Source organism: Syzygium oleosum, unplaced genomic scaffold (assembly GCF_021117445.2).
Source record: "Syzygium oleosum isolate NSW1041296 unplaced genomic scaffold, Sole_v2.1 Sole_v2.27, whole genome shotgun sequence".
In the NCBI taxonomy this organism is placed as follows: Eukaryota; Viridiplantae; Streptophyta; class Magnoliopsida; order Myrtales; family Myrtaceae; genus Syzygium; species Syzygium oleosum.
Genome location: NW_026607511.1, coordinates 4,100,201 through 4,126,588, shown reverse-complemented (window position 1 = coordinate 4,126,588; position 26,388 = coordinate 4,100,201). Strand labels below are relative to the sequence as shown.

Genomic DNA, 26,388 nt, shown 5'->3' with positions numbered 1-26,388 from the left:
TGTTTTCTTATACACATTGAGCATGTGAGCTTTTTGTCTATGGTTTGCACTATATTAACTCTGCTAAGCTTCAGGCAGGATTTTTGGTTGTTTGTGCTATTTTGATTCGCGGTCCCGTTATTGCAGTCCGGTTATTTTCATGTCATAGGACGTAGTTTTAGTCTTAAAAATTCTGGAAAGTCCTTTTGGCCTCAAGAAGCTATTCCTTTATGCAATTAACTCCGTAAAAATTCCGACTCACCTTCCCCACACTGTACTGATGGATGACTTCCTTTCTCAGTAAAAAGTGATCTTTTGGAAGCTTTGGTGAGCATGGCAATTTGACAGATCAAGTCTTGCTTCTGTTTCACATTCTTGAATGACACGGGAAGGTATTTTGAGCAACCGCGCTTCATGAGATGCAGACCTTAAATGACTCGAAGGGGATGATACACCGCTTCGATTCCCCCTTACCAATTCAAGAAAGATTTCGTTCAACTGAGCTCATCGACTGTGAAATCAAATTTGATCAGATCGGGGTGAGTTGTACGCGGGTCCCGTTCTTTCTGGGGCGGAGGGGCTTTTGTCTCTTACACCTCCATGTACGACAAGCAGGGACAGCACATCTCAATGGTACGGTATCAGGGTGTCGTCAGGATGAGCACATTCTCGTGCTGGTGACCCGATGTTGTGAGCACTCGAGCTTTGACTCTTCCTATGTAAGAAAGCTCGAGGCAAGAGACCTACCACCCCAAAATTTGCACGGGACCTAGAAAGGGAGGCATCTCCGATGGGTGATCTTGGCAACACAGGAGGTGTTCCTTTGCGTGTACTCGTATTTGTTCGTACGACTCGCACTATCATATCGCCTGTATTTTCAAGTCACCCTTTTGAGATGATCGCATTATTTCCCTTTTGCATATTGATAATGGCCCTCCCAAATCCATCCGAAAAGGGTAAATGTGCGTTGTCAAGAGTGGTGGGCTCCAACAGCTTCTCTGTCTCGTCGAGATCAGGTGACTCGCTTTCAGGGTTCAATGCCGTGATTGAGGTGCTTCGGAAATTCATTTTCGTGGTCGTACTTAGCTGCTTTTTCCATACATGTAATAAAAATCTCTGTGCCGTTTCTTCATCGCCATTATTTCTAGGGAAGTATACTATAATTAACATGTAAAACTACTGATTATCATTGGGATTGTCTACCCTTTTTGACGGTCGCTCCCTCCTCCGGGTCGCCACTTTCTCCTGTCATGCCGAGGTACTTTCTTCCTTGTGCGCCTCTGGAAATCCAGAGAGTTGAGATTAAAGTGCTTCGTCAGTGACATTGGTGCTCGCGTTTTTTCAAGCCATTTTAGCTTCGTTAGTGATCATCACTCTAGAGCGCGAGTGAGGTCATAGCCTCTTGGACCAGAGGTGGTTTAGAAGAAGTAATTCTCTCTAATTCCTCGTTGCAGTGTGGATGATCTTGCACAGGTTGATAGTGTGATGTGGTGCATTTTTGTGCCAAAAACTCAAGGTACAAGCGGTGAATCACGTCTGAGATGTGGATAAACTTTGTGACAGTTGCTGTCACGAGCAAGTTTACCATAAAGATAAGAAACATGGGAAGTCAACGTGAAAATTTCGGGTCGGCGTACTTAGTGATTACAAAGTTTATCACTATCGAATGCCATTAATTACCACGAATTTGATATAGTTGGGTATGTACAGCTACAATCTACATATGCAACACATTAAATTTTGAAGATTTCGACCAAAAAATTTTTTTTTGAAGACCTTTTGATGCCTAGAGAGCATGCCTATTCAATGCTACCATGAGCGCTGAGGGCACCCATAATATGTGTTTTCAGGTAACCCATGTACAATTGCAATCATTCTTTGCTCGTTGGATTTTCTAAGAGTACATGTAAGTGACCGTAAAAATCAATTTGATTGACACATTTTGCTTGGCCTGTTGTGAAATATATTTTGGCTATTTCTTTGTTCATGATGTTTTGTATCCCTTCACTGGATTGCTTCTTGTTGAATTATTTTGCATTTGACTGGATCAGATAGTGGATATACAGTCAAAAAATAGACTAACTTGATAAATTTTAGAATTTGATTAAATTTTTTGAAAATTTTAGAACTCAATTGCATTTTTGTGATAAGTTTCAAGATTTTTCGTGCGGGTATTTGAAAATTCTTTCACTATCTCTTATTGGGACTTTTTTAATTCCTTGTTTTCAGCGGTAGTAAGAGCAAACGAAGGTTAGACACACGGAACAAATCCACTTTCCACGACTGTTCCTATGGGAGCCGGCTTGGTCATGCGCTGTCAGAACAAGAAGAAGAAGGACGGCTGACTGGCTTGGCTTGAATTCCCCCATTTCTTCAAATAAAAATCCTCTGTCGACTGCAACTTGTTGACTTTTCTAATAGCTATATACTGTTCATATTTTTCCCTGGCCGTCGAGGACTCGGCAATGACCCGTGAAGGTCGTCAGCTATAGGCAATGGTCGTGATGCCCTTGCGCAGAGTTGCCCTCACCCAATCTGCCCTCACCCAAATCAAGCGACAGTGTCATGACCCTTGCCATGCCGTCGTAGGCAATCTCCAAGGCTTCAACGAATGGTGGAGGGAAGAAGATGAACAGTAGAAGGAAAGAATAGGAAAAACAAAAGAAAAGAAAAGAATTTAGAAAGTTAAAAAAGAGTTGCAAAAAGATGTCATTTCATTTAAGATTGTCCATGTCAGTCACCGATCGTGTTACATAGGATGGCCGGCATTGATTAGACTTTCACATTCGTGCTTTCCTACCTAAATTAGGTTTTGTTAATTTTATGTATTTCCTTTAATAGATTTATGCAAAGTAGAAATTTTGTCAAGAGACGCCTCATCAAGACAATCAACTCATCTCATCTTAAGGATAATCCTCACCCGTCAGGCTTCGACATGTAACTCGCAAGTTCAGGTAAGGACACGTGGTGTGTGTCCAATGATTAGTTAATTCCGGTATTATCACTTTTCATAACTGGGGAATTTTTTGATTCCTTGTTTTCAGTGGAAGTAAGAGCAAACGAGGGTTGGACATATGGAACAGATCCTCGTTCCTACGACTGTTCCAATGGGAACCGGCTTGGACATGTACCGTCAGGACAAGAAGAAGAAGGACCGTTGACTTTACTTGGTTTGAACAACCGCCCTTCATCAATTAAATATAATTAGCCGACCACAATTTGTTGACTTACCTAATAGCTATATTAAATTGTTAATAATCATAACATAGTAGTGTGGACTTTGTCATTATTAACTAGTAATTCATCTATAACTATTTAAGATGTGAAATGTAATTTGCATTTTGATATTATAGGTTAAAAACAGGTCCAGCATGGGTCTAAAAAGTGAATTTTTGAACTAAATTCTTCCTCACCATAGTAGAGTTTTTGCTCTCTTTTCAGTATAAGCACTATTTCAACCGCATAAAATGGGACATTACAAATGTATGACTTTCATTTTAAAAAATTTAATGGAAAATTGTTACAGTTTCTTAAATATTGTGTAGAGGAAAGAAACTATATGTGTGTGTGTATATATAATTATTTATAAATGGAAGTAACGTTGATTATCTGATTTTTTTTTTAGAAAATGCACTTGTTTAAATTGTGGAATAGACCTACTTATTCCTTGACCTTTTTATGAATTGACTACGATTGTTTGTCTCTGCACCCAAAGAAAAATAAAGAATGATTACTTCAAAATTATATAAAATTAGCTTATCATCAAAAAGTTATTGCATCTAAATGCTTATATCTTGTGAGTTAGACACTTGTCCAACTTCGAGCAAAACAATAGAATGAGGCCAACAGACATGTGAAGATAATATTCTAAAGCAGTAGTTAATTCACGACTGAACTTACGAAGTAGTAGCATCACTTCAAAGGCTTAATTTTCAATATTTTGTACTAGGTGAAATGCGATGCCTGCAAACTCTATTATATACTCATAGTCAAAGAATCAAAGCTCTATGAAATCAAGAATATTCTCATGTTCACATTTATATAGATTGGCTTCTACTTCCCACAAACACATAAAGAGACTTGAGCTGAGAACACTTTTTTACAAATCCTTATGGACCTTCTCCATAGAGATTGGATTTTATCTCGGTCATTCTCATGCTTAATTACCATCATTCTTCTGTTATGTAGTGTCCTAACTTTAGCATAAACTAGTGGGCACGAGATCGATCGGCTCGCTTTGTTGGAATTTAAGGCTCAAATAGCCGATTCCAGCGGTTTTTTGAGCTCGTGGAATGATACTAGCCCCTTATGCAAGTGGTATGGCATCACGTGTGGTCGTAGACACCGAAGAGTCACCATATTGGACCTATACTCCAAGCACCTCTCTGGGGTCGTGGCACCCCACATTGGTAACCTGAGCTTTTTTAAGGAAGTCTATCTCCAAAACAACAATTTCTGCTCCGAAATTCCCCCGCACTTTGGCTGCTTGTTTCGGTTGCAGAATTTGTCCCTTCATAACAAGATGTTTAGCAAACAAATCCCTTCGAATCTCTCCCATTGCTCCAATTTGCTCGTTCTTGACTTAGGCCACAACAGGCTCGAAGGAAATTTACCTACAGAACTCAACTCCTTATCCAAGCTCCAACTACTTATACTTCAAGGCAATAGCTTGATGGGAAACATTCTGTTGTCGTTTGGAAACTTATCCTCTCTTCAAGTCTTCGCAACATTGTTAAATAACCTTGGTGGTACGATCCTAGAGACTCTTGGCTAGCTGAGAAATCTAAACACCCTCATTCTCAGCCAAAATAAATTTGTCGGTACGATTCCTATCTCGATCTTCAATATATCTGCTATGAATACTAAAAGTGTCGCAAAACCAATTAGAAGGGGGTTTACCCAACGACATGGGCTTCACTCTTCCAAATCTTGAGAAAATCAATTTGACTCACAACCACCTCACCAGACCCATTCCTGAGTCAATATCCAACACCTCTAAACTCACTTTTTTCCAAATCACGGGGAACAACTTTTCTGGGAAATTTCCTTCTTTCTCAAAGATGAGAGGACTCTATCAGTTTAGTATTGTCCAAAACAACTTAGGAAGTGGGCAATCCGTTGATCTTGACTTCCTCTGCTCTTTAACCAATTCCACAAACTTGAAAGAATTGGGTATAGAGAGTAATGCTTTTGGAGGACCAACACCCGATTGCATCGGTAACCTCTCTATCACCCTTTTACAGTTTAGGTTAGGTTACAATCATATTTCTGGACCCTTACCTTCTAGAATCGGAAATCTTATCAATTTGGAGCTCTTGCATGCGGTGGGCAACAATATCTCGGGAAACATTCCTTCCGAGATAGGAAATCTAAACAAACTGAATCTTATGGATCTAAGCCAAAATAAATTCTTAGGACAAATACCAAAATCCATCGGGAAATTAAGGATGTTAGCCATATTGTCCTTGTATGGCAATAATCTCGAAGGCCCGATACAATCGTCTCTGGGAAATTGCCAGAATCTACTCCTCTTGGACCTTTCGACCAACAACCTCAGTGGTTACATACCCTCAGAAATTATGGGCCTCTCATCATTGTCCATTTATCTCGACTTATCTCAAAATAGTCTTACTAGCTCACTTCCAAAAGAAGTTGGACAATTGCATAATCTCAACGAATTACATCTTAATGGCAACAAATTATCTCAACAGATCCCAAGCAGTACTGGCAGTTGTGCATCCATGGAATGCCTATATGTACAGGATAACCTTTTTGAAGGGCCCCTACCATTGACTATGATATCCATGAGAGGCCTTCGGGTTTTGAATGTTTCCAACAACCAAATGTCCGGCCAAATCCCAGAATATCTAGAGTCGCTGAATCTGACGAATTTGAGCCTATCTTACAACGATTTCGTGGGTGCATTGCCAACCGGAGGAGTTTTCAGAAGTGTTATTTCAACTTCAGTTGTTGGAAACAAGAAGCTTTACGGGGGGGTCTGCCAGATTTTCAATTACCAAAATGCGACTACAAAGAGTCAAAACAGAGGAGAATAAGCAGAACCGCAAAAACTCTAATATCCACGGTCTTTGCTCTTGTAGGAGTAACCTGCATACTCTTTTTGTTATACTTCTTCTGGTGTAGACATAATAGGAACACATCAACTTCAAGCTCTCCTGAAGATGTGCTTTTGCATGTTTCTTATCACAGTCTACTAAAAGCCACAGGTGGATTCTCCTCCACGGATCTGCTCTGTGTGGGCAATTTTGGGTCTGTGTACAGAGGGTTCTTGATCGAACTCAGTCGATCGTTGCCATCAAGATCCTCGACCTTACACGTCACGGAGCTTCCAAGAGCTTCATGGCCGAGTGCGGGGTGTTGAGAAGAATCCGACACCGTAATCTCGCGAAGGTACTCACAGCATGTTCTGGGTTTGATTTTAATGGAAATGATTTCAAGTCATTGGTCTATGCATTCATGTCGAACGGGAGCTTGGATGAACCCAACTGCCTTGCAATATCCAGCAGGAAGCAAGTTGAGTCTACTTGAGAGAGTGAATATTGCAATTGATGTTGCTTGTGCACGAGATTATCTCCATCGTCACTGTAAAATACCAATAGTTCATTGTGATCTAAAGCCAAGCAATGTCCGTCTTGATGATGAAATGACTGGACATGCAGGTGATTTCGGGCTTGCCAGGTTCCTTCCAGAAGCAACGCATAAGTTATTGGCTAACCAATCGAGCTCTGTCGAGATAAAAGGATCTTTTGGCTACGTAGCTCCAAGTAATGAGCAGCAGTTAGGTCATTCGATTTATTTCCTTATTTCGAAGACGCAATTATAGACCGATCCTTGAACAAAAAGGCATAGACATGAAACATCACCAAGACTATATTTCAATCTCAATTATTTACAATGCATCACTACGCTCTGTTGAATGTTGTAGAGTACAGCTCGGGAAGTGCGGTATCCACAGAAGGAGATGTGTATAGCTTTGGAGTCCTCCTTTTGGGAGATGTTCACAGACAAGAGGCCGACCAATGACATGTTTGAAAATGGGCTGAACCTTCATCGCTTCGTAAAGTCAGCTCTAGCAGACCGAGTAGAAAAGGTAATCGATCCCGTTCTGCTTCACGAACACCAGCAGTCCGAGAAGAGACGAACCGTCACTCCGGATGGCAAGAACAAAAGCTGGTTTAGTACTCTGGAGTGTTGCATTTCAATCATCAAAATAGGAATCACTTGCTCTTCTAAGTCTCCAAGGGAACGAATGGACATCAGCAATGTAGTGACTAAACTCCCAGGAATCAGGAAGAAACTTCCTGAGTTCATTGTCATTGCCTAGATGATGAAAAATCTGAACTCATATGGAGTCATGAGGTCTTCATGGTCATTGCTTTGTCTGGAATAGGATGTGGAATTGGCCATTCACAGACAATTTGAATCTGGCGATAGCAAAACCAAAAGTGATGGAGACTAGTGACTCAGCGATCCAAGGAAGATCAAATTAGTTTTTGTTGTCTTAAGAAAAAGATCACTATCCTTCAGCTGTGTGAAAAATAAATATACTTTGCTTTGCTTTAGCCCAAAAGATAGAAATTGTAACCTGTTTGAGAGTTGCACCAAGAAAATGTAATAAAATGAAAAATCACAAAAGCGTGGCTCCTAATATAAGTACCTCCAGACATCTGGTAATATGGACTTTTGTCTTGCTCTCTTGTAAACTTGGCCTGTTTGTTTTGGCTTTTAAAACAAAACGAAAAATTACTATAAGACTTTCCTCTAAAAGTTAAATAATGTTAAAATTTATAAAAGCTTATGAAAAGGATTATGTGATTACAAATATCGATATTTGTTCATCATATATCTATCGATAAAGCGGCAGCTGAGAGACAGTGAGTTTCTGTGATCGCTACATGGCAAAGTTTTAGAGGAACCCTATGATTGCCATGTGGCAAGCCATTTGGCTTGTGTGGGTGAAATGAATTGCAGGAGAACTGGCTTTTATCATTTTTTTTGTGGTGAGATTTGATCCAGCCTGTTTTTTTCTTTTTTCTGCTCTAACATTGGACAGCCACATGTATCTGCTCTAACGTTGGACTGCAATTGTATGGCCTGTATCTGAATCCAAGGCTGTACCTAACTGGCAAAAAGAGTTGGGAGAAGCACTTGCAAAACACTTGACAAATTGTGGCTTTAAGTCGAACCCTCGAGGTGAGCAGTTTTATTCACTATCTGCTTGTTGCAGTAGAATGAGGTCTGGCTGACATTCGTGAATATCATTGCCACATATAACGTACCTTTTATCACAGATTTCCTGTGTCGATGACTCCATTTACTAGTTGGAAGCACAAGCTTTTATATCTCTTTGGCTTGTCACTGGTGTATATCACGAGTTGGGGTTTACTTGCGGTTCTTGTCATCAGAAAAAAAAAATAAAAAAAAAGGTGAAACGTACTGTAACAAGAAAAGCTGTTGGGGACTACTGTAAAAAGTTTTCCTTTGAAATATGAACTGGCGACTTTAGGAGCTTTTCTTAATTATGGAGAATCTCGGTCACAATTAAACCAACACTAGCTAGTACAGAAATAAGGCTTGCCAAATTATGCCAGCCCTTGAGTTGCTACATTAGTCCAACACGGTGCTTGCAATAACTATACCTTTTCTGTGTCATCTTGGCTCTAAGTTTCACGTCATTGGTCAGCCTTAGCTTTGTGAATCTCTGTTGGTCATTGAGATTAGTCCAGAAATTCTTACTTCCACTGTGCTCAACATGGAGGTGGTATCTCTGTTGCTCATAGAGATATTGGGATTTAACAAGCTACAGAATGCCATCATCATGTGATACAGCAAATACCGTACTTATGTTAGTGTTGATATTTGACAGTTACGATGCATAGCAGGAGAGGAGGACCGAATAAGAGTTTATAGTTCTGACTAAGCTTATGCATAGTATTGATTGATCAATTTGAAACCCTGAGAACCTACCTAGGGAAAAAGGAGCAAATTGTGAAGGATACGATATGTTCCTTGTGCTAGCTTTTCTTGTGGAAAAACCATATTCATTGCGGTGGAGACTGAATTGATGTCCCTGATTTGACTGAACAATTTAATGTGATAGGTAGTTTTGGACACTAAGAATCCTTGTAACTTATTCTTGCTGAACACTTAGATGCATGTCCCCGGTTGGATCTGAATAAAATCTCTCTTATGGTAGTTCTAGAGGCTAGTAATATTGCTACTTATATGGGTCAGAGTTGATCCTCCGTGTTCATTGGCTCAACTTACCAAGTTTTGTAGTCTCTTTTATAGAACAGCCGACAGAACAAATCTAGTGATGGAAATGTGTGGGAAGCTGTATTTCCCATCCCATTGTGAGCTAGTGTGGGTCCCCAGTATTTTGTAATTTGAACGGTAAGGTCTACTTTAGTGATTATGGGCAAAAACTGCTCTAGCATTATTGTTAGTTTGTATGCTTATAATCAACTAACTCTAGAAATCTAAGTTTCTCGTTTTTTGTAACATGAGATGCTTCTTTGCTGTTATTCCATTCATTTGACATTATTACTGTTGGCTGGGTTCACTTCCATGTGGAGGAAGCCCAGTGAATTGCAAGCCCCAAGACTTGAGCCCATATGTATATTCATACGGAGAAATAGGTTTTTCACTATTATTATGTCGTGGCCGCAAAAAGAACGTTTTGGAGAGATACAGTAACAAGAGAGAAAGAAAGAGAAGAAAATTTGGGTTTAAAGATACATAAGATGTTGACGTCGGCAGTCGATTCGTGGTCCGATTGAGCTGAAATTTTGTCAGCGTGTTAATGCCGCATTCTTTTCGAATATGATCGGTTTGATTTTCAGTTGAAGCTCCCTACATCAGGCTTCCATGGGTTGCACCAAAAGTGCATTTTTTTGTGAGATTTTTCCTTTTATCTCTTCTGAAGTTCATGTCTATTGCCAAGAACGATGTTCTTAATGTCTTTGCTACTATGTACCTCTAGTATTTACTAGAGAAGAACTTTGTTCACCCAGTTTTGCTGATAGTGAAGATTTTTGGGTGGACTCCGGTCTTGTGGTTTTTGATCTCCTCACACCGAGGAGGTTTTCCACGTAAAAAATCGTCTTGTGTTTGCGTGGTTGGTATTTATATTCCTCGATTCAGTCGTTTCCTATTAGGTTTGCACAAGAGGGTAGATTATTTTGTTCCGTTGTGTTAATCCGATATTGTTCGAATTGTCATTGTTCTCCCAACAATTACAATCCTTGATATGACAATGTGGTGATGAAGTAAGCATATTAATATCGTATAAATGTGATTGCAAAAACCATCCTCAGTTTTGCTTTTCATATCAAATACCTTCTCACATTTCAAAATCTATATCGCAAATCTCCCAACCTAAATTGACCTATTTGCCCTTATGCACGCTTGAGATCTACACCCAAAAGTGAAATCCAACATTGAGGATGGGGTAATTCAAGAAATATGTGTGGGTGGGAGATGCAACTTGAAATCCCAAAAAAAAAATGAGAATGATAATTATAGGTTTTGAAATGTGAGAATGGGGTGGGTGTTTGATATGAGGAGCAACATTTAGGATGATATCTATAATTTTCCTTGCCATATATTACAAACTAACTCCGAGAAGAATATTTTTGATGCAGGTGCTGGTTGACAAGTTCTCTGGACGCTCTCGTGGATTTGGTTTTGTAACTTTTGATGAGAAGCAAGCAATGGATGAGGCTAGTGAGGTTATGAATGAATTGAACTTGGATGGGAGAAATATCATTGTGGAAAAAGCTCAGCCTCAAAGTTCAGGTAGAGACCAAGATTGTGATTGCAGTTGTGACCGTGGTAGTGATCGAGGCCCTAATCGGGACTATGGCGGTGGACGTGGAGGTGGAGATGGAGAGTGATTTAAGTGTGGCCAGCCTGGGCATTTTGCAAGGGAGTGTCCTAGTGAAGGGGGCAGGGGAGGTAGGTATGGGGGGACGGATGACAGGTAAGGAGGTGGAGGAGGTGGTGGTGGTGGGCGCTATGTTCCTGATCTAAACGGTGATCAATCTGGCGGGCGCAACAGGGATAGTGGTACTCAAGGAAAATCAGGAAATGACTGCTATAATCGGGACTGTTCTGGTCTCTATGAAGGTCATGGTACAGGAAACTTCCGTTTGGGGTAGAAAGAATACTCCTAACAGGTATGCACACAATTGTTTCCAGTTATAGTAAAGCAGTAGATTCTGTGCTGATTGAAAAATATTTTGTGCTTGTAGCAAGCAATTGGAGGTACTGCTGTTACTTACTGGAGGTGTCAAAGTCTCTTCTGTTGCATCTCTTCTCCATGGTTCTCCCGGTGGATAAATCTGCTTGATCAGTCTGTTGATGTGCGAACTCTGGCTGAAAGATTCAACTGTATAATGTCCGTGAATGCTCGTTTTGATGTTTTGGTCTGATGACATTGCTTGCTTGACTTCAACAATCAAATTTGGCCTTACTCTTTCAATGCTATGATGGGTTTTGGATTCTCTTTCTCTTACATGCTTTAGCAATTGCAAATGCATCTGAGATCGATCTTGGTTGACTTCTTCATTGGCATTTGCAACTGCGGAATCTGGACAGCTTTATGGTGTCTAGATGGCTTTTTTGAGGATAGGGCGAGAAATTCACCTGTGGAAGTAATGCCTTTTCTCTTTGCAAAAGAGAAGCTGCCTCAGAAATGAATGCCCGTTTTGGCTACAATTTTTCATAGGTGTAACTTTTTGAAGAGGAGTTGAGCGGATAAACTCTCTGTTTTCTTATACATGCTTAGTACGTGAGCTTTCTGTCTATAGTTTGCATTATATTAACTCTGCCAAGTTTTTGGCAGGGTTCTTGGCTGTTTCTGGCGTTTAGAGACAGTCCAGTTACTATCATGTCATAGGACGTGGTTTTAGTCTGAAATGTTCTGAAAAGTCCTTTTGGCCTCAAGAAGCTATTCCTATATGCAATTAACTCAGTAGAATTGCGCTTCACCTTCCACACATTGTACTGATGGAGGAGTTACTTTTTCAGTAAAAGGTGGAGATCTTTTGGAAGCTCTGGGGAGCAAGGCAATTTGATTTGCATCGTCCTCTTCCTGGCGATCTCCTGTCTCTTATCACCATCTTCAGTGGAAGATCGCTGGTCTCTGTGTCCTCCGTGCGCATGGTGCTGCTATCTTGTTAGGTTTCCTGGATAAATTATGTTTCCCTTTCAGGTGTAATGACGGCTCTTCCTATGAATCGGCAATGTTGCTAATAATCACATGTTTCTTTTCGCTTGGGCAGCTGTGCGTTCATTGACTTGCGTTTCTGCATTAATGATCATGTATCTTCCCCTAATTCGTTTAGAAGTTGTGCTTGCTCCATCTGAAATTGATACCCGGTTTGTAACTCCTAGATGTTGCATACTCTTGGCATAAAATCATCTCCTTTTCAGATTTTATCTGTAGTTACTTGGTTAAGGTTATCGTGCATTCTTAACAATGGCTCTGTAAACGGTACACATGGTCGATGTTTCGCACATCTCATAGTCCGAGTAATATTACTATTTCTTGCCCATTGTTCACTTGCAAATCTCATTCACATACCAGGCAGAATCAGACTCAGGGTCCGTCTATGTCGTGGAAAACGCGCCATTTGTGAAAAATATTTTTTAGGACTCTATATTTTGGTGTTTGGCTAAAACCTGAAAAAATCTAGAAAGTATTTTCCGTCGTTTGTTAAGGAAAATCTGATGACAAAAATTATCAAAAAATTCGTACTTTTTAACTATTTTATAAATTTTTTATTTTTCTTTCTTTTTCTTTTTTCTTCTTCCTTGATCGGTTGCCGGCCACTGCAAAGGCTAGCAACCGGCCACAGGCGAGCTCAAGCTCGCCGGCCTTGGGCAAGGTGGAGCCTCGCTCAATCCGGCGAGCTCGAGCCTCGCCAGATCTGCATGCTCGAGACTTGTCGGCCTCAAGCGAGACTCCACCTCGCTAGATCCGGCAAAGATCGAGCTCAAACCTTGCCCAATCGGCGAGCTTCGGGCTCGCTAGAGATTGACAAGCCACTACGACGAGCTCGACCTCACTGGATCGGTGAGGCTCGAGCTCGCCTGGGGCCGATCGGCGGCGGTCGCCATGGCCGGTGACCGGCTAAGGAAGAAGGAAAAAGAAAAAGGAAGGAAAGAAAAGAAAATAAAAAAATTGAAACCGAGCAAGTCTTGCTTCCGTTTCACATTCGATTCCCCCCCTTATCAATTCAAGAAAGATGGCCAGGATTTCGTTCAAGTGAGGTCATCGACTGCGAGATCAGATGTGATCAGATCCGGGTGCGCTGCACGCGGGTCCCTAATTCTTTTAGAAGTTGTGCTTACTCCATCTGAAATTGATATCGGGTTTGCAACTCCTAGATGGGGTATACTCTTGGCATAAGCAAATAACCGGATATGATCATCTCCTTTTCAGATTTTCTCCGTAGTTACTTGGTTAAGGTTTTTGTGCGTTCTTAACTATGGCTCTCTGAATGGTACACATGGTGGTTGTTTCGCACGTCTCATAGTCTGAGTAATATTACTATTTCTTGCCCATTGTTCACTTGCAAGTCTCGTTCACATACCCAGTTGAATCAGACACAGGGTCCGTTTGTTTCGCGGAAAACGGGCCATTTTTTTAAAAACATTACACTTTCCAAAACTTTATTTTCCGGTATTAGGCTAAAACCTGAAAAAGACCCGGAAAGTATTGTATTTTTTAATTACTTTAATTATTTTTATCTTTATAAAATTTTTATTTTATTTTCTTTCTTTCTTTCTTTTTCTTTTCTTTTTTTTTTCTTTTTGCTTCTTCCTTGGTCGGTCGCCGGTGACCGACCACAGAGCCCGCCGGCCTCGGGCAGGGTGGAGCCTCGCTCAATCCGGTGAGATCGAGCCTCGCCGGATCGGCGTGCTCGAGCCTGACCGGTCTCGAGCAAGGCTCCACCTCGCTAGATTCGGTGAGGTCGAGCTCGAGCCTCACCTGATCGGCGAGATTTGGGCTCGCTAGAGGTTGACGAGCCACTGCGACGACCTTTGGCGAGCTAGAAGCTCGCCGTCCTCAACTAAGCTCAACCTCGCCAGCCTTGGGCGAGGTTGGAGCTCGCTTGGGGCCGGCTATCGCCATGGCCGTTGACCGGCTGAGCAAGAAACAAAAAAGAAAAAGGAAGAGAAAATAAAATAAAATAATTAAACAGAGCAAGTCTTGCTTCCGTCCCTACCAATTCAAGAAAGATCGCCAGGATTTCGTTCAAGTGAGGTCATCGACTGCGAAATCAGATGTGATCAGATCCGGGTGCGCTGTACGCGGGTGCCGTTCTTTCTGGGGCAGACGGTTTCCGTCTCTTACACCTCCACATACGACAAGCAGGGACAGCACATCTCATTGGTAAAGTTCTAGGATGTCGCCAGGATGACCACATTCTAGTGACACGATGTCGAGCTTTGACTCTTCCTATATAAAGAAAGCTCCAGACAAAGAGACCCACCACCCCAAATTCGCACGGGACCTACAACAAAGGGAGGCATCTCCGATGGGTGATCTTGGCAACACAGGCGATGATCCTTTGCGTGTATTCGTGTTCATTCGTTCATACGCCTCGCGCTATGATATCGCCTGTGTTTTCAGGTCACCCCTTTGAGATGATCGCGTTTTTTCCCTTCTGCATATCGACGACCGGCCCATCCTGAATCGATCCGACAAGGGCAAATGTGCGTTGCTAAGAGTGGCCGGCTCCGGTGTCTTCTCTGTCTCGTCAAGATCGGGGGGACTCACTTTCAAGGTTCGATACCGTGGCTGAGGTGCTTCGGAAATTCATTTTCGTGGTCGTACTTAGCTTCTTTACCATACATATAATAAGAATCTCTGTGCTGTTTCTTCGTCCCCATTATTTATAGGGAAGTATACTCTAATTAAATATGTAAAACTGCTGAATGTCGTTGAGATTGTCTGTTCCTGTATTGAGCGCACAGACACGAGAACTTCCCCGGCTCCGATATGGAGATCAATGCTCCGCCGCTTCCTCTGGTCACGCCGAGGTACTTTCTTCCTTGCGTGCCCCCAGAAATCCTGAGAGTTGAGATTGAAGTGCTTCTTCAGCGACATTGGCGCTCGCGTTTTGTCGAGTCATTTTAGCTTCGTTAACGATCACCGCAGTAGAGCGCGAGTGAGTGTCATGATAGCCTCTTGGACCAGAGGTGGGTCTAGGAGAAGCAATTCTCTCTAACTCCTCGTCGCAGTGTGGATGATCTTGCACAGGTTAATAGTCAAACTTAACACCGGTGATGCTGGCTTGTGCTATTGGTTCATTGAAATAGGTGAAACTATTTAATTTTTTCATACATGTACCAAATCGAATGTAGACGTTCAGATCCGGTTGAGCTCAATGAGCGGGCCACATGGAACTTATCATTTGTACTGGTCCAGACACAACTTTTACAGAAATATTGGATAGAAACAAAACACGAGTATCGTGATCCAAGAGCGCGTTCGTATGTACATATCGTAAATCTAACATAGTTTATGGAATGAGAAAAAGGTTTTGAGCCTGTCTAAATCGACTTTTGCAATTTGACATATGTCCTGCACTTAAATTTGATGGCGCCCACACTTTTAACTTTTTTCAACCTTGAACATTTGACATTTTGATGACACATATATGTTGACATGTAATGTCACATATGACATATTCACAATTTTTTTTCGAATTTTGGATAACTTTTACATAGGAAACACAAAAAAGTATTTTGTACTTTCGTTTAATGCAAGAAGAAACAAGCTCTTTGTGATGGTAATTAACTAAAAAATCAAACTCAATACAGTTCCAAGATTAGTCAACACTTAACTAGGTGTTTTACCTCCGGTGTCTATTAATAGGTTATTTGGTTAAGAAGAAAAAAAATTCTAGTGCAAAGACACGTTTGGAGTTTTGACCCACCTCGTGAAATCACGAGGACTAGTCTAGACAAGGCCTTTGTGGCTGGCGAGGGTCACAAGAACCAAAAAAAAAAAGGAAAAAGGCAAAAAGAAAAGAAAAATCAAAAAATAAAAGAAAATCAAAATTTTAAATTACAGAAATTGTCAACGTCAACGACAGCAGTCCCACGTAGGATAACCGCGTCTATGTCAGCGATTTCCGATCAAAATTAGTTAGACTGACTCAATTGGCAAATTGCAAGAGTTTAAAATTTTTTGGGCAATTTTTCCACAAGTTTACGGTCTTTTTTTTATGTCGAACACAAGTTGATATTGTGATGCCGTGCAATTTTGTGCCAAAAACTCAAGGTACAAGCGGTGAATATGAATAAATGGCTTCACGTCTGAGATGTGGATAAACTTTGTGACAGTTTTTGTCACGAGTAAATTTACCATAAATATAAGAAACATAGGAAGTCACCGTGAAAATTTCGGGTCGGCGTTCTTAGTGATCACAAGGTTTATTACTATCGAATGCCATCAACGTTGACAAAAATTAGAGGTTAAATTTTTAACCCCTAAACAAAAATATTTTCTATCTAATTGCATGGCATATAGACATTAGGTACATTTGCATTAATATGACTCGTTTGAATATATTTTTCTTTTTTTTAAAAATCAATAAAATTGAACCGGGCTGGGTCGACCCGATCCTCTCTTTTCCCCCCAAGGCCCAACCCCTTTTTTTTCTTTCTTTTCTTCCTCTTTGTGCGAGCTAGGCCCAGCCCGGCCCACTCCTCCTTCCACCCCCCCATGGCCCGGCCTCTCCCCTTCTCTCCCTCTCTCTCCTTGTAGCGTTGGATGCCATTCAGCCGAGGAGCGGCAGTATGGCATTCCATCGAGCAAAATTTACGCGACCAAGAGAGCAGAGTAGAACAGAGGTTGTGCAGCCTAAAGGGAGGGAATAGGTGGTCAGCAACTGGTATAAAAGCCGGAGAAGAGAGAGAGAGAGAGAGAGAGAGAGAGGTCGGCCATTTTTTGCAAAAAAAATAGAGAGAGAAGAGAGAAAAGAGAGAGACGGAGAGCAAATAGAGAGAGTGAGTGAGTACAGGGCAAAAGGGAGTCCTAGGTGACCTCTCCGTCAACCGTTGGCTAGAGTTTGTGGCCATGCCTTTCACGCAAACTCTGACCCATACCGACCTTGCTACCAGTCCAGTCGTCGCCATCGAAGATGAGTCATGGCCAACGGAGCAGGCCTAAGCCCCGAGATAGGTTGGGGATCCTCGATTTCTGTCATGCACACCAACTGCTCGATTAAACGCCTGAATGAGATCAATTTGTTTTGGTCCTTGGCTGGCGATTTAGAGGTCGGCCTGGGAGCTGGGTGGCCAGAGATGGCCTTGTGGTGCCCTTTTGAGGCAGAAGCCAAGCAAAATTTGGCTTGGGTTGACCGGCCAAATCGCGACCAAAGTTTGGTCTCGAGAGGCCCCAGTCGAAGCTCGGCCGGCAACTACCCAGCCGACTAGCCAGGCAGGAACCTCCTCGGCCTGGAGGATGAGGCCGCTGGCCGGGCAAGATGGCCAGCCAGACGCCGGATCTCGATTGGCCTGCAGTCAGGCACGCAAGAACTGGTTCGGACTGGACTTGCAAACCCGGTCGAACCAGTCTGCTAGCCCTAGCCAACTTGGATCAACCCTAACCCGATTTGGATTCGCAGATATGACCCAGCTAGCTAATTTGAGTCAGGTCCACAGATTCGGGTCGGTCTCTACCCAATTCGGATCCGGAGATCCAACCCGGGTTCGTTTATTATATAATATTTATATTTATTATTTTAATATTAAAAATTTAATTTAAAAAATTCTGAAATTTTTTTATTTTTTCTAAAATTAGAAAATAGCTTAAATAGGTAGATTTTGAGTAGTTTTTCTTAAAAGCATGTGAAAATATTTCAAAAAAATCATGTTTAAATTGAACAAGCATTTAAGGCTATACCATAGGATTCTCAATGTCTTAAAAATGAATGCCATGTTGTTATTTGTGCATGTTATTTTGCTTATTATCTGACTGCATGATTTCAATATGTTGAATGTTGTATCCTTAGTTAGGACTAGTACCCTAGACTGCATGCATCCATTGGTTGCCAATTGTTAGTTCAATGATTGTGCACCTGTCTGATCATCTCACATGTTAGTGGATAGGTTCAAAATCAATCTAATCTGCCTGACAAACATTTTCAGAAATCGAACAAGGTTAGGTATCGAAAGGGCATTAGATATGTACACAATGTAGTCAAATCCCCGAACCCATTGAATCTCCGGTTCGTAGGAGAAAGGCGATGCTCCTGTCGCCTTGCTTGGATTTCTAATCGACTTACCTTAAACTGATTAATGGCGATTCCTACATGAAAATGACTTGCATGTTAGGCTGTGTTCGTTTGGCGGAAAATATTTTCCAGGAAAATATTTTCGGGGTTTTCCGGTGTTCGGGGGCGGAAAACATTTTCCCCCGGAAAACATTTTCCCCTCAATGAGGGAAAACATGACCAAATTGGCGGAAAATGATTTCCGCTTCTAAAAAGCGGAAATCATTTTCCGCCAAACTCCTCTTTCCCCCCTCCGGACGCCGCCCGCCGCCGCCGCCCGCCGGACGCCGGCCGCGCGGCCGCTGGCGAAAAATATTTTCCGAAACTTTTTCATATTGGTCGCCGAACACCGGAAAATTATGTTCCGGGAAAATATTTTCCAAAATGAGAATATTTTCCGCCAAACGAACGGAGCCTTAATAACGAAAATTTTAAATTGCGAGTTGGTATGAGCTTGGGAAAGCCTAAGTTAAGTCTTAGGTTTAGACTTAGCAATACATTGGCCTCAAGCCCAGATGCCTAGAGGCCCAGTTCGGGGAGGTTCAACAATCAATTTCCACAAATTTGATATAGTTGGGTATTTACAGCTACAATCTACATGTGCAGCACATTAAATTTTGAAGACCTTTTGATGCCTAGAGAGCATGCCTATTCAATGGTACAATGAGCGCTGAGGGCACCCACAATGTGTTTTCAGATAACCCATGTACAATTGCAATCATTCTTTGCTCATTGGATTTTCTAAGAGAACATGTAAGTGACAGTAAAATCAATTTGATTGACGCATTTGCTTGGCTTATTGTGAAATATGTTTTGGCTATTTATTTGCTCATGATGCATGTTTAATCTATTCACCAGATTGCTTCGCATTGAATTGTTTTTCATTCGACTGGATCAAATAGTGGATATACTTTCAGATTGCACCAACTTGACAAATTTTAAGACTTGATTGTTTTTTTTTTTAAGTTTTAAGACTCAATTATACTTTCGTAATAAGTTTTAAGACTTCCAGTGCACCTATCCCTAAATTATATCACTTTCTCTTATTGGAATTTTTTTAATCCCTTGTTTTCGGTGGAAGTAAGAGCAAACAAAGGTTCGACATATGGAGCAAATCCACGTTCCTACGACTGTTCCTATGGGAGCCGGCTTGGTCGTGCACTGTCAGAACAAGAAGAAGAAGGACCGTTGACTTTACTTGGCTTGAACTCCCCCATTTCTTCAACTAAAAATCATCTGCCGACCGCAACTTGTTGACTTTTGTAATTGCTATATACTGTTCATATTTTTCCTTCCGCTAGTCATCGAGGACTCGGCAATGGCCCGTGAAGTTCGTCAGCTACAGGCAATGATCGTGATGCCCTCGCGCAGATTTAAGCGAGGGTTCTAGATTGCCCTCACCCAAATCAGGCAACGGTATCGTAGCCCTTGCCACGCCGTCACAGGCAATCTCCGAGGCCTTGACGAATGGCGAAGGGAAGAAGATGAACAATAGAAGGAAAGCATAGGACAAAAAAGAAACAAAAGAAGAAAAAATTCAGAAAGTTAAAAAAAGAATTGCAAAAGAATGTCATTTCACTTAAGATCGTTCAATTCAGCCGTCGGTCGTGTCAGATAGAATAGCCGACATTGATTGGAATGCTACATTCGTGATTTCCTGCCTAAATTACGTTTCTTTAGTAGCGATCATGCCGTTGTTCCTTCAATGGATTTATGCAAAATAGAGATTTTGTCGAGAGACAACTCATACTCAACATGTCCCATTATCAAAGGATAATCCTCACTCGTCAGGCTTGGACATGTAACTCGCAAGTTCAAGTAAGGACGCGTGCTGTGTGTCTAATGATTAGCTAATTCCGGTATTATCACTGGGTACTTTTTTGATTCCTTGTTTTCAGTGGAAGTAAGAGCAAACGAGGGTTGGACTTATGAAACAGATCCTCGTTCCTACGACTGTTCCAATGGGAGCCGGCTTACTGTCAGGACAAGACGAAGAAGGACTGTTGAGTTTACTTGGTTTGAACTGCCGCCCTTCTTCAATTAATTATAATTAGCCGACTGCAACATGTTGACTTACCTAATAGCTATATTAAATTGTTAATAATCATAACATAGTAGTGTGGACTTTGTCATTTTTAACTAGTAATTCATCTATAACTATTTAAGATGTGAAATGTAATTTGCATATTGATATTATAGGTTAAAAGCCGGTCCAGCATGGGTGTAAAAAGTGAATTTTTGAACTAAATTCTTCCTCACCATAGTAGAGTTTTTGCTCTCTTTTCAGTATAAGCACAATTTCAACCGCATAAAATGGGACATTACAAATGTATGGCTTTCATTTTAAAAAATTTAATGGAAAACTGTTACAATTTCTTGAATATTGTATAGAGGAAAGAAACTATACGTGTGTGTATATATATATATAATAATTTACAAATGGAAGTAACGTTGATTATCTGACTTTTTTTAGAAAATGCACTTGTTTAAATTGTGGAATAGACCTACTTATTTCTTGGCCTTTTTATGAATTGACTACGATTGTTTATCTCTGCACCCAAAGAAAAATAAAAAATGATTACTTCAAAATTATATAAAATTAGCTTATCATCAAAATGTTATTGCATCTAAATGCTTTTATCTTGTGAGTTAGACACTTGTCCAACTTCGAGCAAACAATAGAATGAGGCCAACAGACAAGTGAACAAAATATTCTAAAGCAGTAGTTAATTCACGACGGAACTTACGAAGTAGTAGCATCACTTCAAAGGCTTAATTTTCAATATTTTGCAGTAGGTGAAATGCGATGCCTGCAAACTCTATTATATACTCGTAGTCAAACAATCAAAACTCTATAAAATCAAGAATATTCTCATGTTCACATTATATACATTGGCTTCTACTTCCCACAAACACCTCAAGAGACTTGAGCTGAGAACATGTTTTTACAAATCCTCATGGACCTTCTCCATAGAGATTGGATTTTATCTCGGTCATTCTCATACTTAATTACCATCATTCTTCTGTTATGGAGTGTCCTAACTTTAGCAGAAACTGGTGGGCACGAGACCGATCGGCTCGCTTTGTTGGAATTTAAGGCTCGAATAGCCGATCCCGGCGGTTTTTTGAGCTCGTGGAATGATACTAGCCACTTCTGCGAGTGGTATGGCATCACGTGTGGTCGTAGACACCGAAGAGTCACCGTATTGGACCTACACTCCAAGCACCTCTCTGGGGTCGTGGCACCCCACATTGGTAACCTGAGCTTTTTGAGGGAAGTCTATCTGCAAAACAACAGTTTTCGCTCCGAAATTCCCCCGCATTTCGGCCGCTTGTTTCAGTTGCAGAATTTGTTCCTTCAGAACAATTTGTTGAGCGGACAAATCCCTTCAAATCTCTCCTATTGCCCTAATTTGCTCATTCTTCAGTTAGGTGAAAACATGCTCGAAGGAAACTTGCCTGCGGAACTCGGCTCCTTATTCAAGCTGCAAATACTTGTACTTCAAGTGAACAACTTGATGGGAGACATTCCGCTGTCATTTGGAAACTTATCCTCTCTTCAAGTCCTTGCAATAGCATCAAATAATCTCCGTGGTAAGATCCCAGAGACTCTCGGCCAGCTGAGAAATCTAAACATCCTCGCTCTTGGCGGGAATAAATTTGTCGGTATGATTCCTATCTCAATCTTCAATATATCTACCGTGACAATCCTAGATGTGATTGGAAACCAATTAGAGGGGGGTTTACCTAGCGATTTAGGCTTCAATCTTCCAAATCTCGAGAGAATCGGTTTGAGTAACAACCACCTCACTGGACCCATTCCTGAGTCAATATCCAATGCCTCGAATCTCAATCTCATCGACATCGTGTTCAACAACTTTAAAGGGAAAGTTCCTTCTTTCTCATTGATGAGAAGACTCCGCTGGTTTGATATTGGCGAAAACAACTTAGGAAGTGGCCAATATGCTGATCTAGACTTCCTCTGCTCTTTAACCAATTCCACAAACTTGGAAAAATTGATTATAGAGGTTAATGCTTTTCGAGGACCAATACCCCACTGTATCAGTAACCTCTCTATCACCCTTTCGGATTTTGGGTTAACTGACAACCATATTTCTGGAACCTTACCTTCTGGAATCGGAAATCTCATTAATTTGGAGACCCTATCAATGGATGGCAACAACATCTCAGGAAACATTCCTTCCGAGATTGGAAATCTAAACAAAATGAATATTATGGATCTTAGCCGAAATAATTTCTCGGGGCAGATACCAGAATCTATCGGGAATTTAAGGATGTTAACCAAATTGCTCTTGTTTGGCAATAATCTCCGTGGCTCGATACCATTGTCTCTAGGAAACTGCCAAAATCTACTTCTCTTGGACCTTTCGACCAATTACCTCAGCGGTAACATACCCACGGAAATTGTGGGCCTCTCATCTTTGTCGATTTATCTCAACTTGTCTCAAAATAATCTTACCGGCTCTTTTCCAGAAGAAGTTGGAAAATTGCAAAATCTCGGGGAATTACGTCTTAATGGGAACGGATTATCTCAACATATCCCAAGCAGTATCGGAAGTTGTATATCCATGGAACGCCTCTATATACAGGATAACTTTTTTGAAGGGTCCCTACCATCGACTATGAGTTCCATGAGAGGCCTTCAAATTTTGAATGTTTCTAATAATCAATTGTCCAGCCAAATCCCGGAATATCTAGAGTCACTGAATCTAACGAATTTGAGCCTATCTTACAACAATTTCGAGGGTGCATTGCCTACAGGAGGAGTTTTCAGAAGTGTCATTTCAACTTCAGTTGTTGGAAACAAGAAGCTTTGCGGGGGTCTGCCAGATTTTCAATTACCAAAATGCGATTACAAAGAGTCAAAACGGACGAGAATAAGCGGAACCGCAAAAATTCCGATATCCATAATCTTTGCTCTTGTAGGAGTAGCATGCATAATGTCTTTGTTGTACTTCTTTTGGTGTAGACACAATAAGAACGCATCATCTTTAAGTTCTTTTGAAGATGGGCTTTTGCATGTTTCTTATCATAGTCTATTGAAAGCAACGGGTGGATTCTCCTCCACCAATCTACTCGGCGTGGGAAGTTTTGGGTCTGTGTACAGAGGGTTTCTTAATCAGACTCAGTCGATCGTGGCCATCAAGATTCTCAATCTTACACGTCAAGGAGCTTCCAAAAGTTTCATAGCCGAGTGCGAGGCCTTGAGAAGAATTCGGCACCGTAATCTCGTGAAGGTACTCACGGCATGTTCTGGGTTTGATTTTAATGGAAATGATTTCAAGGCACTGGTCTATGAATTCATGTCGCATGGGAGCTTGGATGAATGGTTGCACCCAACTGCATCGCAATATATAGCAAGAAGCAAGTTGAGTCTACTTGAAAGAGTGAATATTGCAAATGATGTCGCTTGTGCAATAGATTATCTCCATCATAACTGTGAAACGCCAATAGTTCATTGTGACCTAAAGCCCAGCAATGTCCTTCTTGATGATGAAATGACTGGACATGTAGGCGATTTCGGGCTTGTCAGGTTCATTCCAGAAGCAACGCATAAGTTACTAGCCGATCAATCGAGCTCTATCGAGGTAAAAGGATCTTTTGGCTACGTAGCTCCAGGTAACTATGCAACAGTTAGGTCTTGCAATTTATTTTTTTTATATCGAACACGTAATTTGAAGACCGATCGTTCCACAAACGGGCATAAACATGAAACATCACCAAGACTATATTTCAATCTCATTTATTCACTATTTATCACTACACTCTATTGACTGTTGTAGAATACGGCTCGGGAAGTGCAGTATCCACACAAGGAGATGTGTACAGCTTCGGAATCCTTGTTTTGGAGATGTTCACAGGCAAGAGGCCGATCGATGACATGTTTGAAAATGGGCTGGACCTTCATCGGTTTGCAAAGGCAGCTTTGGCAAACCAAGTGGAAAAGGTAATCGATCCTATTCTGCTTCAGGAAATCGAGGAGTTGGAGGACAAACAGACAGTCGCTCCGGAGGGCAAGAACAAAAGCTGGTGTAGTATTCCGGAGTGTTTGGTTTCGATCATCGAAATAGGAGTCGCTTGCTCTTCTGAGTCTCCCAAGGAACGAATGGACATTGGCGAAGCATTGACTAAATTCCAAAAAATCAGGAAAAAACTTCTTGAGTTCGTCGTCATTGCCTAGTTCATGTAAAACCCGAACATCATATGGAGTCATGTGGTCTTCGTGATCATCGCTTTGTCCGGAAGTGGATGTGGAATTTTGCCATTCAAAGACAATTTGAATCTGGCAATAGCAAAACCACAAGTAATCGAGACTAGTGATTTAGCAATCCAAGGAAGATCAAAATAGTTTATGTTGTCTTAAGCAAAAGATCATTGTCCTTCCGCTGTGTGAAAAATAAATGTACTTTGTTTAGCTTTAGCCCAAAAGATAGAAATTGTAACCTGCTTGAGAGTTGTGTCAGGAAAATGTAATAAGAAAAATCACTAAAGCATTGCTCCTAATATAAGTACCACCAGATATGGACTTTCGTCTTCTCTGTTGCAAACTTGGCCTGTTTGATTTGGCTTTTATAAAACAAATTACTGAATGGCTTTCCTCTAAAAGTTTAATAATGTTTAAATTTTATAAGAGCTTATGAAAAGGAATATGCGATTTCATATATCAATATTTGCTCATCTTATATCAATGGATAAAGCAGGAATCGAGAGAATATTCCCTTTAGCAATCGCCACGTGGCAAACTTTACCTCTATGATTGTCCCATGGCAAGCCATGTGGCCCATATCAGTCCAATTAGCATTTGTTTTGTAATTTTCCATCCTCAAGCATCTATAATTTATTATTTTATATTTAAACTTAAGAATGGATAAAAAGCAAGTATATTATTCTCAAGTGTAATTTTCCAACCAAGGAAATGATTAAAAAAAATCTTGAAATACAGTTCGATTATCCTTCCCAAATATTTATCTTCTTTCCACTTTTGTCATTGATTTTATATTTGAAAGAAAATAGCAAATAAAGATAACGTGTCTTTAACTATATAATTAATCCTTTTAATCTGAAAATAATTCGTACATAGAAATATATCGTATTAAATGAATAACACTCATAATTTGATGTATAGTTTTTGTTAACTATGTGAATAAAATCATCAATTATCCATTTAACTTAAAAATAAATTAAAAATAATGTGAGTGATAACTTATTTTATTACTTGAATAAATTCTACTTAATATTCACTAAATTTATACATTCCACATAAATAATACATTTTGCAAATCATTTGAATTAGATTTCATTTAGTTTTGTTTAATTCTTTTAGAATGAACTTATTTTAAATATAGCGTATATCATTTGAAACAAATTTTTTTAGTAATAATGATAAATGACAAACGAAAATAATCTTTTCAAAAATTCATTTAATTTGAAAGTGAGATTCTTTCGGAAAAGAAATCGGAGTAGAAATAAGTTAATGAGCTTTGATTTATTAGTTTATGATTTGACAAGGAGTCAATTGCATTTATCCAAGTGAAATTTGATATAAATTGGACATACCTTTTAATTCCAAATTATGAATGAAAAATCTCAAAATTTGTCAATTCAAGTACGAGTATAAAGACTTCTTTCCTCTTTGTGAATGGGGGGCTCTCCATTTATTTCAATATCTCTAATAGACGAAGACATATAAGTTGAGCAATGTCCTTATTGACAATGAAAAGACTAGACATGTAGGCAATTTCGGGCTAGTCAAGTTCCTCCTAGAAGCAACGGGTAAGCTAACGACCGATCAATCAAGTTCTATCGCAGTAAAAGGATCTTTCGGCTGTGTAGCTCCAGGTAATGATACACAAGTTGGGTCTTTCGGTTTATTTTCTATATTGAAACCTAATTGGAGATCAATCCTTGGACAAAAAGGTATAGATATGAAACATCACCTATATTTCATCTCAATTATTCACCGTGCATCATTATGCGCCGTTGATTGTTGTAGAGTACGGCGTGGGAAGTGCGGTATCCCCAGAAGGAGATGCGTACAGCTTTGGAGTCCTCATTTTAGAGATGTTCACAGGCA

The 26,388-nt window shown here is 40.5% G+C and overlaps 1 protein-coding gene and 2 pseudogenes across 1 annotated transcript; all 3 read left to right on the top strand.

The window, feature by feature from the left end:
- The first annotated feature begins 4,886 nt into the window (after positions 1-4,886).
- LOC115691437 (probable LRR receptor-like serine/threonine-protein kinase At3g47570) lies at positions 4,887-7,324 on the top strand (annotated as a pseudogene).
- On the top strand, positions 7,029-12,436 carry LOC130135119 (glycine-rich RNA-binding protein RZ1A-like; annotated as a pseudogene).
- Positions 12,437-14,447: 2,011 nt separating this feature from the next.
- LOC115691435 (putative receptor-like protein kinase At3g47110) lies at positions 14,448-24,495 on the top strand. Its single transcript, XM_056303311.1, has 4 exons — positions 14,448-14,641; positions 14,986-15,051; positions 21,328-23,984; positions 24,098-24,495. The coding sequence occupies exons 1-4, from the start codon at positions 14,448-14,450 to the stop codon at positions 24,493-24,495; spliced, it is 3,315 nt and encodes a 1,104-aa protein (XP_056159286.1).
- Positions 24,496-26,388: the final 1,893 nt, after the last annotated feature.